Source organism: Gigantopelta aegis, chromosome 13 (genome assembly GCF_016097555.1).
Source record: "Gigantopelta aegis isolate Gae_Host chromosome 13, Gae_host_genome, whole genome shotgun sequence".
Classification (NCBI taxonomy): domain Eukaryota; kingdom Metazoa; phylum Mollusca; class Gastropoda; order Neomphalida; family Peltospiridae; genus Gigantopelta; species Gigantopelta aegis.
This window is the reverse complement of record NC_054711.1, coordinates 6,466,422-6,484,162: the sequence shown is the minus strand read 5'-3', so window position 1 is coordinate 6,484,162 and position 17,741 is coordinate 6,466,422. Positions and strand designations below refer to the sequence as shown.

General features: G+C 39.3%; 1 protein-coding gene across 1 annotated transcript in view; it reads right to left on the bottom strand.

Moving 5' to 3' along the window:
* LOC121387647 (low-density lipoprotein receptor-related protein 2-like) overlaps nucleotides 1-17,741 on the bottom strand; it is a 181,602-nt gene that overhangs the window by 51,865 nt on the left and 111,996 nt on the right. The window contains exons 42-52 of the mRNA XM_041518825.1: nucleotides 17,472-17,597; nucleotides 15,737-15,973; nucleotides 15,125-15,311; nucleotides 6,692-6,813; nucleotides 6,135-6,245; nucleotides 4,861-5,121; nucleotides 3,458-3,574; nucleotides 3,029-3,151; nucleotides 2,449-2,595; nucleotides 1,354-1,455; nucleotides 352-483 (exon numbers count right to left, since the gene is read on the bottom strand). Of these exons, the coding sequence (XP_041374759.1) occupies nucleotides 352-483; nucleotides 1,354-1,455; nucleotides 2,449-2,595; nucleotides 3,029-3,151; nucleotides 3,458-3,574; nucleotides 4,861-5,121; nucleotides 6,135-6,245; nucleotides 6,692-6,813; nucleotides 15,125-15,311; nucleotides 15,737-15,973; nucleotides 17,472-17,597 (1,665 nt within the window). The remainder of the gene's footprint in view (nucleotides 1-351; nucleotides 484-1,353; nucleotides 1,456-2,448; nucleotides 2,596-3,028; nucleotides 3,152-3,457; nucleotides 3,575-4,860; nucleotides 5,122-6,134; nucleotides 6,246-6,691; nucleotides 6,814-15,124; nucleotides 15,312-15,736; nucleotides 15,974-17,471; nucleotides 17,598-17,741) is intronic.

Below are 17,741 nucleotides of genomic sequence, written 5' to 3'. Positions count from 1 at the left end.
CTGAAAAAAAACCTACATCATTTTTATCATTATAGGGTTATCTTTTGTACTAAACTGCTGTCACAAGATGATTTCAAATTTCGAGAGCTGCATCATGCAGTAATATTATGACATATTAATTTCCTGATTTACATTATTAAATGGTCAATATGCAAGGATGACAATATATACGGTGATGCTACAAAGTGCCCGTTTATTTCCTGGCAACTTCAGTTAATTAATAAACATACCACACACTGACATTAAGCTTATGATTTACATTTTATTACAAGGCCAATAATTAACTGTCCTTTATACATAAGGTGATGTTATACAAGATGCACTTTATAGGCAATTAATAAAACATTATACCACAATTGAGGTGTGCCGCTTCGTCCGAGTTGTCGCCGCAGTCGTCCGATGCATCACACACCCAGCGCATCGCAATGCAGTGGCCGTTGTCGCACGTGAACTGGTTTCCAAAACACGTCCGGTTACCTGTACCTGGGAAGAGAAGGAAAGGTTGTTTAACGACACTTGTGAACATTTTTAAACTCCAGTTATTTTCTGTCTTCTAACATATTTGGGGCGAGACATAGCTCAGTGGTACAGAACTCACCTGATGTGTGGTCGATCTAGGATCGATTCCCATAAGTCTGCCCATTGGGCCACACAACTGGTGTAACAAAGGCTGTGGTATGTACTATCCTGTCTGTGGGATGGTGCATATAACAGATCCCTTGCTGCTAATTGAAAAGAGTAGCCCATAAGTGGCGACAGCTGGTTTCCTCCCAAATGTGTTGAGTGCATCGTTAAATAAAACATTTCCTTCCAACATATTTCGAAATTTGGTAGAAAGTGTAACAAGAAAGGAAAGGAGTGTTTGTTCGATGACATCTCAGCATATATTAAACTATGACAAGTTTGTGTCTAACATATAGACCACGTAGGCTACACCTACCAACAAAACAGCAAGGGGTCTCTTAGATGCACCTTCCCATAGGCAGAACAGTATATACCACAGCCTTTGATGTACCAATTGTGGAAAACTGGTTGGAACAAGAAAAGCCCCCCCCCCCCCCGAGTCCATCAAGGACAATTGATCCTATGGCTCATAGCACTCTACCTGTGGCCTATTAGGTCCATGGACACCTTACTTTATTCATAGAACATATATCAAAAATGTAATACTTGAAACCACAAGTAAAACTGTAATAATGAAATGAAAGATTAGGGGTCAAATTTACATACATTACAATGCTTAAAAACCTGCTTTTAAGAAAACAGGCTTCATAAATTCACCCATATATGTTTAAAATGTTTATGAATTGTTTATACATCGAGATTGGTTTGGAAGGTAAAGTCGTAACCTACCACAGTAATCTGATTCGTCTTCACCGAAACCACAGTCGTCATCTCCATCGCAGTGCCATGTCCCCGGAATACACTTGTGACTCTTGGAGCAGTGGAAATCTCCTGATATGAAGATAAAAATATACACTTATGATTCTTAGAGCAGTGGAAATCTCCTGGTGTAAAGATAAAAATATACACTTGTGACTCTTGGAACAATGGAAATCTCCTGGTTTAAAGATAGAAATATACACTTGTGACTCTTGGAACAATGGAAATCTCCTGGTTTAAAGATAGAAATATACACTTGTGACTCTTGGAACAATGGAAATCTCCTGGTGTAAAGATAAAAATATACACTTGTGACTCTTGGAACAATAGAAATCTCCTGGTTTAAAGATAGAAATATACACTTGTGACTCTTGGAATACTGGAAATCTCCTGGTTTAAAGATAGAAATATACACTTGTGACTCTTAGAGCAGTGGAAATCTCCTGACATAAAGATAAAAATATACACTTGTGACTCTTGGAACAATGGAAATCTCCTGGTTTAAAGATAGAAATATACACTTGTGACTCTTGGAACAATGGAAATATCCTGATTTAAAGATAGAAATATACACTTGTGACTCTTAGAGCAGTGGAAATCTCCTGACATAAAGATAGAAATATACACTTGTGACTCTTGGAGCAGTGGAAATCTCCTGGTTTAAAAATAAAAATATACATGTCATTCATAGAAAATGGAATTCTCATAATCCAAGTATTAGAAATACACACTTTTCACAATTAAAAAAGTGAAAACATCGCGATATAAATAACCTCATAACATTTTGTGAAATGCAATTTTTCACTTACAGTTTGTGAAAAAACGGAGCTAAATCCAAAACCTCAACTTTAGTTGAACGTAAATGTTGATGCTATCATCGCCAGCTGAAGAGTAATACCTATATAATGCCTTCTTACTTCATGAAAATAAAACAAAACTATACACTTGTCACTTTCAAAAAGATCCTTGACATTTTGAGGTGTGCGATTCTTCACAGTCCTGGGTTTTCAAAGCTGAATTAAAATCCCTGATCACCATGAAAACAATTCCAGTTTTTAAACGTACCCGGTGCACATGACACTTGCTGGCAGAACATGGGGTTCTCGTCCGAGTTATCACCACAGTCGTTGTCGCCATCACACATGTAGCGACGGACAATGCAGATGTTCGTAGTGGGACACTTTACCTGGCCGGATGGGCACGTCCTCGGTGCTGTAAGAAATAACGTCATCTCACAGGTCACAGGTCAAAGGTCAAAGATCAAAAACACTTCCTCGTTAGTGGTTTCATGATTAGAAAGACAATATAAAAAGTAAAAAAAAAAAAAATTGTTTCAGCTTTTACCAAATTCCTTGACTGTTCTTAATTTTTACCAATTCTATAACTGTATTAGCTGTTACCAATTCTACAATTGTATTAGCTTTTACCAATTCTATAACTGTATTAGCTTTTATCAAATTCTCTGAATTTTGCAACTTTTATATAAAAAAATTGAAACCTTAGGAAGTACTCTGGCCTTTCTCAAACTCAGACTTTTCCAACTTTTATTCCAATATTTAACGAATTTCTACTCTTCATTCCATCCTGCTCCTCATTTCATAAAGTAAACTATAAGGATGTACATTGTTTTCTAATTCAAACTTACGACACGTGGTTTCATCCGTCTTGTTCCCGTCCCGACAATTATCAACTCCGTCACAAACTTGAGAGGCACTGATACAGCGAGAATTCTGACACGTGAACTGATCTGGGCCGCAAGTTGGGTACGCTAAATACAAAATAAAAAAATGTCTATACTGTCAAACCTATATAAAGCTCAAACCAGGATGCTGCTCATAATTATTTAAGGATTGTATTTTAAATATATATCTTCCTAAACAATGTCATTAAACTGCAATGAAGTCGGAACATATTACTGTAAAACATAGAAAGCCAAGCATAACAATAGTTGATAAAATTTGTCAGTTACCAGCTTATTTTTGACAAGCCCAAATAAGGCAGAAATATATATTGAATTGAAGAGGACGTACTTTCAATTTTGAAAATTAAAAAATTTTATGATTAAAATACTTACGGCAATCTAATTCATCGGAATTGTCGCGGCAATCATTGTCAAAGTCACATCTGTACCGAAGTGGAATACAGCGACCATTGTCACACCGGAAGTAGGTCGGATCACACGTGTGCAGAGCTGAGACAAAAATATATTGACCTAGAACTTATAGTTTGTGAGAAATTGAACTAAACGTGAAACTTTAACATTAAACGTTAATGCAGAAGTTAAGCATTGTTAAGAGGCGCTTGTAACTACCTACTATGCTCCCCTACTACCGGCGGTCATTAGTGCCGTGGGTCAGACTGTCTTTATTAGTGGCAGAGGATGAGGGTGCCAGGTGGGTGCAGGGAAAGACACAGAGACTGCACCCGTGGAGGAAGTTGAGACAGGTAGGCAATGGTGTGGACAGCTCAGAAGACAGAGTTGGAAGAAACTGACAGAAAGAGTCAAAACAGACTGAAATCATGGAAGAAATTAAAAAAAAAATTATATTAAGATAATGAGAATGGTAGGCAGAGGGTGATAGATGAGAAAGATGAATGAACGTGTGAGCCAGCTTTGACAGGATTTGAACAACTATCGTCAGTTCCGATTGTCCAGCAGTGCCTATATCTCACCTTTTCACTCCATTAAGGTAAGGTATTCTGAGAATACTGCTAAAGCCATACATGTCCCCTACAGGCTACAGGACCCAACACATTTTCTTAAGTTAAAGGGCCATAACTCTGTCAAAACTGGGTACATCAACACGAAGGTCAAACTTGATCTGTAACTGTACATGATAACGCTATACTAGTATACAAAATCTCGGCTCAATATCAAAACTTCCTGGAAACTATATGTGGGACTGACTGACAGAGAGAGAGAGACGAAATGTTTTATTTCATGATGCACTCAACACATTTTATTTACTGTTATGTGGCATCAGATAGAGAGAGACAGGCAGATAGAAGGATGGAAACACAATCTACAGTCCCCTACGGGACTAAAAATCATTTTCTACATACCACACATATTCTTAGAAACAGCTCACTACATACCACACATACTGTTAAAAACGGCTCACTACATACCACACGTTAGAAACTGCTCATTACATACCACACATATTGTTAGAAACTGCTCACTACATACCACACATATTTAGAAACGGCTCACTACATACCACAAATTGTTAGAAACTGCTCATTACATACCACACATTGTTAGAAACTGCTCACTACATACCACACATATTGTTAGAAACGGCTCACTACATACCACATATTGTTAGAAATGGTTCACTACATACCACACATATTGTTAAAAATGGCTCACTACATACCACACATATTGTTAAAAACGGCTCACTACATCCCACATATTGTTAGAAACAGCTAATTACACACCAAACACACTGTTAAAAATGGCTCACTACATACCACACATATTGGGATCCTCATCGGTGGCATCCTGGCAGTCATCGTCCATGTCACACACCCAGCGGTGGATGAGACAGCGGCCGTTCTTACAGACGAACTCGCTAGACGAGCAATTGTTGTTCTTTGGCACGCACATCTTACCGTCGTTACCGATCACAAGGTCGCTGTCGTCATCGCAGGCACATTCCGGTCCCCCACCCGGGGCGGGGTGGCAGCTGTGACTGCACCCTCCGTTGAATTTCTCACATGGATTAACGTCACCTGTAAAAATGAATAAAGCGTTTAAGTGTTTTTTCTTTTCTATGAATGCATAGACTGTCCCAATTCTGCCACCACTTTAACATGTTTCCGGCTAACAGAGTCCTTCTAATAACTAAAATTACATATTACAGATATATGTTTAGAATAGCAGCACTGTATATTCATAGTGTTACTGATCGCCCTATATTTGTCAATCCTCTTTTTATTCCCTAAATAAATACATGTATAGCTCTCTTCATACATATAAAATTACTAGAAGTGCAAATAAAAGATCACTTTCTGCTTTATCAACAGGAGAGGCCTACATGGCGACAGCAGGTTTCTTATCTTTCTATCGTCAAATGTCGAAATAACCGTAAGCTAGACATGAAACAGCCAAAATTTATAATGTGCTGAGGTGTTGTTAAAAATTCCTTTCCTTTTCTTGTAAGCTTGTGTCCATGACTGGTATATAAATGGCCATGGTATGTGCTGTCCTGTCTGAGGTAAACTGCATATGAAAGATCCTTTGCTGTTAATGAAATATTTTACTCTGAAATCTGTATGTGTATGTGTAAGCTTCTAAAAATGTTGAGAATTATGAACAGCTCTTAATCAGTGTTCAAAATCAGCACTTGTCCATTTGTTCCGACAAGAGAAAACGTGCTTGGACAAGCAAATTGTATCTCAATGACTGTCTAGTGGACAAGTAAAAATGTTCAATGCAATTTAATTTTGAGCATCCACAAACATCATCCTTGCACTCGAATAAAACAAACCATTTATTTGGATGAGTAAAAAATATTGGCAGACAAGTAGATTTCTAGATGTACTTGTCGAGTGACCTAGTGAAAAATTTGGCTTATTTCTATCCTGTTTAATAACACGAAGCTTAATGACACTTCTGGACTTCTGCTGTGTATATTGCGAGACCCTGGATCATTACTCGCGTGTTGGAATGGACCACAAGATAAATTACTGACACACACACAGAGTACTGATACACAGACTAAATAGATACGTAGATTACTGACATTTCTGTACATCTGCAGCATACACAGTGAGCCCCATCGGTCTGGTGGCGAGACCCTGGATCATCACACGCATGTTGGAGCCAGTGTTCTTGTCCGCTCGGAACACTCCCCCTGTGAAAGAAAATAAGCCTTATAAACCTAACACTAGTGACAGTAAAGTATTCAGAATGAAAACTAAATCAGAAACAGAGATTACACATTTAGCATGAGCATCACACTTAATGCCAGCCATCCACTGCTGAGGATTTACTGGCCAAATCGTTCAGGTTATCTTTTAAAGGATTATGTCATTTTGTGTTATTTGGTTTTTCGGTTTATTTTATTCCATTTTAACAAAGATTTTCATTGAAAAAGTATAAAATAGAAGTTCATTTGGCAGTTACATAAAAAGCTGGAGAATGTACTTGAATTCATGAAATATAAATAACTCATCCCTATGCAGCTGTGCATTATTTTTCATGAGTTCACACTCTTATTATTGTTATTACTACGTGGTGTCTGTAACCAGTGATGAGGCGTGTTTGTAAGTGTTGTGGGTACACAAAATCTATACAAACTGAGTGTCCAGTCGGTCCAGAAGATGTAGTGTTTGTAGATGGCCATGGAGAATGGGTGAACTGTGGTGTCGATCACAACCTCTCGATAGTTCCCATCAAAGTTCGATCTTTCTATACGATCTCTAAAAATAAAAAAAGAGAAAGAGAAATATTTACATATGATTTTAATAAATCTGGCCTCTTGTCTCGGTATAAGCCCACCCCATGCTAAGCTCATGATGAGTTGTCTTGGCCCTCGAGGCTTATTTCCAGTCAAATATGGTATAAACTAAACTATTAGACCAGTTTTTCATGTGTGTCGAAATCATCGAGCCAGGTTTACGAAGCCTGTTTTTCTTAATGCAGGTGTTTAAGCATGAAAAATACATGTACATTGTAGTTACATGTGTGTAATACTCAAACAGGATGTGTAAATTCGGCCCATTGATTTTAACTGGATGACTACTATGAACCACACCGCTAACATAGAAACACTATATATAAACAGGCATTCTGAGAGTACTGCTAAAGCAATACATGTCCTCTACCGGACCCAACAAATTTTCATATCTCATAAATTCAGGGGCCATAACTCTGTCAAAATTGGGTAAACCACGATCAAAGTTACACTTGATCAGTAACAGTAGATGATAGATCTATAAACAAAATTTCACCTCAATATCTTGAGGCACTGAAAAAAAAGTTCAGAAATATTTGTTTTATACAATGTATCTCCTAAGTTCAAGGGCCATAACTCAGTCAAAAATGGGTAAATTACCATTAAAGTGAAACTTGATCTGTACTAGTACATGGAAATTATCTATCACCTGTATTACTATAATACATAGGGCACTATAGCCAAAGCTGCTGTGAGGGCTAGTGGAAATTATCTATCACCTGTATTACTATAATACATAGGGCACTATAGCCAAAGCTGCTGTGAGGGCTAGTGGAAATTATCTATCACCTGTATTACTATAATACATAGGGCACTATAGCCAAAGCTGCTGTGAGGGCTAGTGGAAATTATCTATCACCTGTATTACTATAATACATAGGGCACTATAGCCAAAGCTGCTGTGAGGGCTAGTGGAAATTATCTATCACCTGTATTACTATAATACATAGGGCACTATAGCCAAAGCTGCTGTGAGGGCTAGTGGAAATTATCTATCACCTGTATTACTATAATACATAGGGCACTATAGCCAAAGCTGCTGTGAGGGCTAGTGGAAATTATCTATCACCTGTATTACTATAATACATAGGGCACTATAGCCAAAGCTGCTGTGAGGGCTAGTGGAAATTATCTATCACCTGTATTACTATAATACATAGGGCACTATAGCCAAAGCTGCTGTGAGGGCTAGTGGAAATTATCTATCACCTGTATTACTATAATACATAGGGCACTATAGCCAAAGCTGCTGTGAGGGCTAGTGGAAATTATCTATCACCTGTATTACTATAATACATAGGGCACTATAGCCAAAGCTGCTGTGAGGGCTAGTGGAAATTATCTATCACCTGTATTACTATAATACATAGGGCACTATAGCCAAAGCTGCTGTGAGGGCTAGTGGAAATTATCTATCACCTGTATTACTATAATACATAGGGCACTATAGCCAAAGCTGCTGTGAGGGCTAGTGGAAATTATCTATCACCTGTATTACTATAATACATAGGGCACTATAGCCAAAGCTGCTGTGAGGGCTAGTGGAAATTATCTATCACCTGTATTACTATAATACATAGGGCACTATAGCCAAAGCTGCTGTGAGGGCTAGTGGAAATTATCTATCACCTGTATTACTATAATACATAGGGCACTATAGCCAAAGCTGCTGTGAGGGCTAGTGGAAATTATCTATCACCTGTATTACTATAATACATAGGGCACTATAGCCAAAGCTGCTGTGAGGGCTAGTGGAAATTATCTATCACCTGTATTACTATAATACATAGGGCACTATAGCCAAAGCTGCTGTGAGGGCTAGTGGAAATTATCTATCACCTGTATTACTATAATACATAGGGCACTATAGCCAAAGCTGCTGTGAGGGCTAGTGGAAATTATCTATCACCTGTATTACTATAATACATAGGGCACTATAGCCAAAGCTGCTGTGAGGGCTAGTGGAAATTATCTATCACCTGTATTACTATAATACATAGGGCACTATAGCCAAAGCTGCTGTGAGGGCTAGTGGAAATTATCTATCACCTGTATTACTATAATACATAGGGCACTATAGCCAAAGCTGCTGTGAGGGCTAGTGGAAATTATCTATCACCTGTATTACTATAATACATAGGGCACTATAGCCAAAGCTGCTGTGAGGGCTAGTGGAAATTATCTATCACCTGTATTACTATAATACATAGGGCACTATAGCCAAAGCTGCTGTGAGGGCTAGTGGAAATTATCTATCACCTGTATTACTATAATACATAGGGCACTATAGCCAAAGCTGCTGTGAGGGCTAGTGGAAATTATCTATCACCTGTATTACTATAATACATAGGGCACTATAGCCAAAGCTGCTGTGAGGGCTAGTGGAAATTATCTATCACCTGTATTACTATAATACATAGGGCACTATAGCCAAAGCTGCTGTGAGGGCTAGTGGAAATTATCTATCACCTGTATTACTATAATACATAGGGCACTATAGCCAAAGCTGCTGTGAGGGCTAGTGGAAATTATCTATCACCTGTATTACTATAATACATAGGGCACTATAGCCAAAGCTGCTGTGAGGGCTAGTGGAAATTATCTATCACCTGTATTACTATAATACATAGGGCACTATAGCCAAAGCTGCTGTGAGGGCTAGTGGAAATTATCTATCACCTGTATTACTATAATACATAGGGCACTATAGCCAAAGCTGCTGTGAGGGCTAGTGGAAATTATCTATCACCTGTATTACTATAATACATAGGGCACTATAGCCAAAGCTGCTGTGAGGGCTAGTGGAAATTATCTATCACCTGTATTACTATAATACATAGGGCACTATAGCCAAAGCTGCTGTGAGGGCTAGTGGAAATTATCTATCACCTGTATTACTATAATACATAGGGCACTATAGCCAAAGCTGCTGTGAGGGCTAGTGGAAATTATCTATCACCTGTATTACTATAATACATAGGGCACTATAGCCAAAGCTGCTGTGAGGGCTAGTGGAAATTATCTATCACCTGTATTACTATAATACATAGGGCACTATAGCCAAAGCTGCTGTGAGGGCTAGTGGAAATTATCTATCACCTGTATTACTATAATACATAGGGCACTATAGCCAAAGCTGCTGTGAGGGCTAGTGGAAATTATCTATCACCTGTATTACTATAATACATAGGGCACTATAGCCAAAGCTGCTGTGAGGGCTAGTGGAAATTATCTATCACCTGTATTACTATAATACATAGGGCACTATAGCCAAAGCTGCTGTGAGGGCTAGTGGAAATTATCTATCACCTGTATTACTATAATACATAGGGCACTATAGCCAAAGCTGCTGTGAGGGCTAGTGGAAATTATCTATCACCTGTATTACTATAATACATAGGGCACTATAGCCAAAGCTGCTGTGAGGGCTAGTGGAAATTATCTATCACCTGTATTACTATAATACATAGGGCACTATAGCCAAAGCTGCTGTGAGGGCTAGTGGAAATTATCTATCACCTGTATTACTATAATACATAGGGCACTATAGCCAAAGCTGCTGTGAGGGCTAGTGGAAATTATCTATCACCTGTATTACTATAATACATAGGGCACTATAGCCAAAGCTGCTGTGAGGGCTAGTGGAAATTATCTATCACCTGTATTACTATAATACATAGGGCACTATAGCCAAAGCTGCTGTGAGGGCTAGTGGAAATTATCTATCACCTGTATTACTATAATACATAGGGCACTATAGCCAAAGCTGCTGTGAGGGCTAGTGGAAATTATCTATCACCTGTATTACTATAATACATAGGGCACTATAGCCAAAGCTGCTGTGAGGGCTAGTGGAAATTATCTATCACCTGTATTACTATAATACATAGGGCACTATAGCCAAAGCTGCTGTGAGGGCTAGTGGAAATTATCTATCACCTGTATTACTATAATACATAGGGCACTATAGCCAAAGCTGCTGTGAGGGCTAGTGGAAATTATCTATCACCTGTATTACTATAATACATAGGGCACTATAGCCAAAGCTGCTGTGAGGGCTAGTGGAAATTATCTATCACCTGTATTACTATAATACATAGGGCACTATAGCCAAAGCTGCTGTGAGGGCTAGTGGAAATTATCTATCACCTGTATTACTATAATACATAGGGCACTATAGCCAAAGCTGCTGTGAGGGCTAGTGGAAATTATCTATCACCTGTATTACTATAATACATAGGGCACTATAGCCAAAGCTGCTGTGAGGGCTAGTGGAAATTATCTATCACCTGTATTACTATAATACATAGGGCACTATAGCCAAAGCTGCTGTGAGGGCTAGTGGAAATTATCTATCACCTGTATTACTATAATACATAGGGCACTATAGCCAAAGCTGCTGTGAGGGCTAGTGGAAATTATCTATCACCTGTATTACTATAATACATAGGGCACTATAGCCAAAGCTGCTGTGAGGGCTAGTGGAAATTATCTATCACCTGTATTACTATAATACATAGGGCACTATAGCCAAAGCTGCTGTGAGGGCTAGTGGAAATTATCTATCACCTGTATTACTATAATACATAGGGCACTATAGCCAAAGCTGCTGTGAGGGCTAGTGGAAATTATCTATCACCTGTATTACTATAATACATAGGGCACTATAGCCAAAGCTGCTGTGAGGGCTAGTGGAAATTATCTATCACCTGTATTACTATAATACATAGGGCACTATAGCCAAAGCTGCTGTGAGGGCTAGTGGAAATTATCTATCACCTGTATTACTATAATACATAGGGCACTATAGCCAAAGCTGCTGTGAGGGCTAGTGGAAATTATCTATCACCTGTATTACTATAATACATAGGGCACTATAGCCAAAGCTGCTGTGAGGGCTAGTGGAAATTATCTATCACCTGTATTACTATAATACATAGGGCACTATAGCCAAAGCTGCTGTGAGGGCTAGTGGAAATTATCTATCACCTGTATTACTATAATACATAGGGCACTATAGCCAAAGCTGCTGTGAGGGCTAGTGGAAATTATCTATCACCTGTATTACTATAATACATAGGGCACTATAGCCAAAGCTGCTGTGAGGGCTAGTGGAAATTATCTATCACCTGTATTACTATAATACATAGGGCACTATAGCCAAAGCTGCTGTGAGGGCTAGTGGAAATTATCTATCACCTGTATTACTATAATACATAGGGCACTATAGCCAAAGCTGCTGTGAGGGCTAGTGGAAATCTATCAAATTATCTATCACCTGTATTACTATATAATACATAGGGCACTATAGCCAAAGCTGCTGTGAGGGCTAGTGGAAATTATCTATCACCTGTATTACTATAATACATAGGGCACTATAGCCAAAGCTGCTGTGAGGGCTAGTGGAAATTATCTATCACCTGTATTACTATAATACATAGGGCACTATAGCCAAAGCTGCTGTGAGGGCTAGTGGAAATTATCTATCACCTGTATTACTATAATACATAGGGCACTATAGCCAAAGCTGCTGTGAGGGCTAGTGGAAATTATCTATCACCTGTATTACTATAATACATAGGGCACTATAGCCAAAGCTGCTGTGAGGGCTAGTGGAAATTATCTATCACCTGTATTACTATAATACATAGGGCACTATAGCCAAAGCTGCTGTGAGGGCTAGTGGAAATTATCTATCACCTGTATTACTATAATACATAGGGCACTATAGCCAAAGCTGCTGTGAGGGCTAGTGGAAATTATCTATCACCTGTATTACTATAATACATAGGGCACTATAGCCAAAGCTGCTGTGAGGGCTAGTGGAAATTATCTATCACCTGTATTACTATAATACATAGGGCACTATAGCCAAAGCTGCTGTGAGGGCTAGTGGAAATTATCTATCACCTGTATTACTATAATACATAGGGCACTATAGCCAAAGCTGCTGTGAGGGCTAGTGGAAATTATCTATCACCTGTATTACTATAATACATAGGGCACTATAGCCAAAGCTGCTGTGAGGGCTAGTGGAAATTATCTATCACCTGTATTACTATAATACATAGGGCACTATAGCCAAAGCTGCTGTGAGGGCTAGTGGAAATTATCTATCACCTGTATTACTATAATACATAGGGCACTATAGCCAAAGCTGCTGTGAGGGCTAGTGGAAATTATCTATCACCTGTATTACTATAATACATAGGGCACTATAGCCAAAGCTGCTGTGAGGGCTAGTGGAAATTATCTATCACCTGTATTACTATAATACATAGGGCACTATAGCCAAAGCTGCTGTGAGGGCTAGTGGAAATTATCTATCACCTGTATTACTATAATACATAGGGCACTATAGCCAAAGCTGCTGTGAGGGCTAGTGGAAATTATCTATCACCTGTATTACTATAATACATAGGGCACTATAGCCAAAGCTGCTGTGAGGGCTAGTGGAAATTATCTATCACCTGTATTACTATAATACATAGGGCACTATAGCCAAAGCTGCTGTGAGGGCTAGTGGAAATTATCTATCACCTGTATTACTATAATACATAGGGCACTATAGCCAAAGCTGCTGTGAGTGCTTAGTGCATTAACAGTGGCCTCCGCAAGAATCCTGGGTAAAAATAGAAAGTAGTATACACTGTAGTACTAGTAGTAGAAAGAAGGAAATGTTTTAGTCAACGATGCACTCAACACATTTTATTTACAGTTATATGGCGTCAGACATATGGCTAAGGACCATACATATATTGAGAGAGGAAACAATCTGTTGCCACTTCATGGGCTACTCTTTTTCGATTAGCAGCAAGGGAACTTTTATATGCACCATCCCACAGACATAATAACACATATCACAGTCTTTGATATACCAGTCATGGTGCATTGGCTGGAGCAAGAAATAGCCCAAAGGGCCCACCGACGGGGATCGATCGAACACGGGGACCACCGACAGGGATCGAACACAGGGCCCACTGACGGGGATCGATCGAACATGGGGCCCACCGACAGGGATCGAACATGGGGCCCACCGACAGGGATCGATCTGCATGGATCGCTAGCAACTAACAAGTCTACTGAACCTCACCCTCTGCATGGATCGCTAGCAACTAACAAGTCTATTTAACCTCACCCACTGCATGGATCGCTAGTAACTAACAAGTCTATTTAACCTCACCCTCTGCATGGATCGCTAGCAACTAACAAGTCTATTTAACCTCACCCACTGCATGGATCGCTAGCAACTAACAAGTCTATTTAACCTCACCCACTGCATGGATCGCTAGTAACTAACAAGTCTATTTAACCTCACCCACTGCATGGATCGCTAGCAACTAACAAGTCTATTTAACCTCACCCTCTGCATGGATCAACAGCGACCACCCGTGCCAACTCACAACAGTCTATTGAACCTCACCCTCTGCATGGATCGCTAGCAACTAAAAAGTCCACTGAACCTCACCCTCTGCATGGATCGCTAGCAACTAACAAGTCTATTTAACCTCACCCACTGCATGGATCAATAGCAACTAACAAGTCTATTTAACCTTACCCTCTGCATGGATCGCTAGCAACTAACCAGTCTATTTAACCTCACCCACTGCATGGATCAATAGCAACTAACAAGTCTATTTAACCTCACCCACTGCATGGATCAATAGCAACTAACAAGTCTATTTAACCTTACCCTCTGCATGGATCGCTAGCAACTAACAAGTCTATTTAACCTTACCCTCTGCATGGATCGCTAGCAACTAACAAGTCTATTTAACCTTACCCTCTGCATGGATCGCTAGCAACTAACAAGTCTATTTAACCTCACCCTCTGCATGGATCGCTAGCAACTAATAAGTCTATTTAACCTCACCCACTGCATGGATCAATAGCGACCACCCGTGCCAACTCACGACAGTCTATTTAACCTCACCCTCTGCATGGATCACTAGCGACCGCCCATGCCAACTCTCAAGTCTATTTAACCTCACCCTCTGCATGGATCGATAGCGACCGCCCGTGCCAACTCACGACAGTCTATTTAACCTCACCCTCTAATCGCTAGCGACCGCCTATGCCAACTCACAACAGTCTATTTAACCTCACCCTCTGCATGGATTGATAGTGACCGCCCGTGCCAACTCACGACAGTCTATTTAACCTCACCCTCTGCAAAGATTGCCCGTGCCAACTCACGACAGTCTATTTAACCTCACCCTCTGCATGGATCGCTAGTGACCACCCATTCCAACTTACAACAGTCTATTTAACCTCACCCTCTGCATGGATCGATCGCAACGGCCCGGGGACTTCCTACAACCGCTAGTGCCACCTTGTTTGTCTGGTTGAGGTTCATGCTGTAAATTCGACGTTTGTACAGATCAGCCCAGTAGATTTTCTTCGCCACCCAGTCCACCGCCACGCCCTCCACAGAGGTTATGTCCCCTAGCTGAGCACCCCGGCCTGAAATAATCATACTACTGGAATGGAATATTCTGTCTGTATGTACTGTATGATTCTTATAATCAGAGTACATATTGGAAATTTAAATACAGTAAATTTTGCTTTTAATACAGAGTTAAAAATGACCTTTGGCTACAGGTTTATAAGTAAATGTATTACTCGCATCATCTCCAATAAACGGTTACATAAATGTCATATTTTCCCCACGCTATTTTTATTGCCTGGGTAATAACAATATGTTGAAAACTGTTCAAATTGAAATTTTAAAAATAAATTGAATTTTTAAAAAATAATTTTCAAATTTCTTTTGTTGGTCAGTATATATTTTTTTACCCACCATAGTTACTGTAGTAAATCGAAAACAAAAATTCAGTGCTATATTTTAAATATTTTAAAATCTAACTAATTATCAAATTTGTTCTTACGGCTTGAATTGCCCTGTGATATGAGATCCTCTACAGTTGTCTCCCCTTTCTTTACCCGACTTATCTTCTTCTGCCCGACCTGACTGAAGTAGATGTAGTTATCGACAGAGTCAAAATCAACGGCCACAGCACCGTGTAAACCGGTTATAGTCGGAATCGGCAGAGAGCCATCGCTGGGGTCCAGAGAAAGGCTGCGAATTTCAGTTTCAGCAGCGAGGATTAAGAATTCATTACGAGCTAGGAAAGAGAAAAAAAAGAAGAAGAAGAAAAAAGAAGAAGAAGAAAAAAAAAGAGTGAAATTATTAGTGAATACAAAATTACTTACAGCTCGTAACACAGTTTCAACACTAACATATTTGGTTTATTCTTTATTCCTTGAAAGGACATAAGAGGCAGTTTTATAGAAATTCCGATACAGAATACACTTTAAGCTCTATGGGACAGAGGAGAATAACTGGAAAAGACAGCTCATTTCACCCTACAGATCAGACTACTGGTAGCTTGTTAAACAGAAGAAGAAGAAAAGAAGCAGGAGATGAAAGAACAGAAGGAGAAAGAAAAGAACAAGAAGAAGGAGAAGTAGATAGAAGAAGGAAGAAGAAAGAAGAAGTGGTGAAGGAAGAAGAGAAGAGAAGAAGGAAGAAGAGGAGAGGAAGAAGAAAAGAAGATGAAGGAAGAAGAGAAAGAGGAAGAGAAGAAGGAATAAGAAAAGCAGAAGAGAAGAAGAAACAAGAGAACAAGAAGAGAAGAGAAGAACAAGAAGAGGGAAGGAGAAGAAAAAGAGAAGAGAGGAAGAAGGAAGCAGAAGGAGAAGAGAAGTAGAGAAGAAAGAAGAGCAGAAGAAAAGAAGGAATAGGAGAGGAAGAAGTGAAGAAGGAAGAAAAGGAAGAAGAAAGAAGAGAAGGAAGAGGAGAAGAACAAAAAGGAAGAACAAAAGAAGAAAGAAGAAGAAGAAGAAGAAGAGAAAAACAAGAAGAAGGAAGAAGAGGAAGAAGAGGATAAGAAGGAAGAGAAGAAGAAAGAAGAGAAGAAGAAAGAAGAGAAGAAGAAAGAGAGAAGAAGGAAGAGAAGAACAGGGTTCATAGCCTTAAAGACCAAATAAATTCAAAGACTTTGAAAGACTTTTACCTCCCATTTTTAAAGACTTTCAAAGACTTACACAGCGGTCAAAGACAATAGAATGCAATAAAAAATACCAAATCTGTAAGTTTATGTTGCTGTCTGTCCATGGCAAAAAAACAAAGGTGTTTTTTTCACATGCATCAAACCTTGTAATTGGAAAATCTCATGTGAATGCAGCTGTAAAAGTTGTCATCATTGCTTTGGCTATGATTTGTGAGAATTTAAAGACTTTTATTACAATTCAAAGATTTTCAAAGACCTAATAATAAAAAAAATTCAATTTCAAAGACTTTCAAGGAAGTTAAGGACCGCCACGAACCCGGAAGAAGAGAAGAAGAAGAGGAGAAGAAGAGGAAGACGAGAAGGAAGATGAGAAGAAAAAGAGAAGAAAGAAGAAGAGAAGAACAAGGAAGAGGAAGAGAAAGAAGAAGAGGAGAGGAAGAAGAGAAGAAGAAAGAAAAAGAGAAGGGAAGAAGGAAGATGAGGAAGTGGAGGAGGAAGAAGATAACAAAATGAGGTGAAGGAGGGAGATAAAGAAGAGGAGCAGAAGCAAAAGGAGCAGAAGTAAAAGGAGGAGGGCGAGAAGGAGGAGGGCGAGGAGGAGGTTACTTACGATGACATGTTTTTCCATCTTTAGCGAGATCTCCAGCAGAGCACGCACAGACGGGTGTCTCCGAGTCGGGTAAAGCGAAACACAGCTGCTGACACCCACCGTTATCCACCGAACATGGGCTGGAACCTGCATACACAAACAGGGAACAATTTCCTCAGTATCATGGTGCAAGTTGCTATGGAAGTTCCTGGGCACCAAGGCCAAAAATTACGAATTTGTTAACTATGGTAATTTTGAAATATATTTTGATATAAGCAAAATGCTCACAAA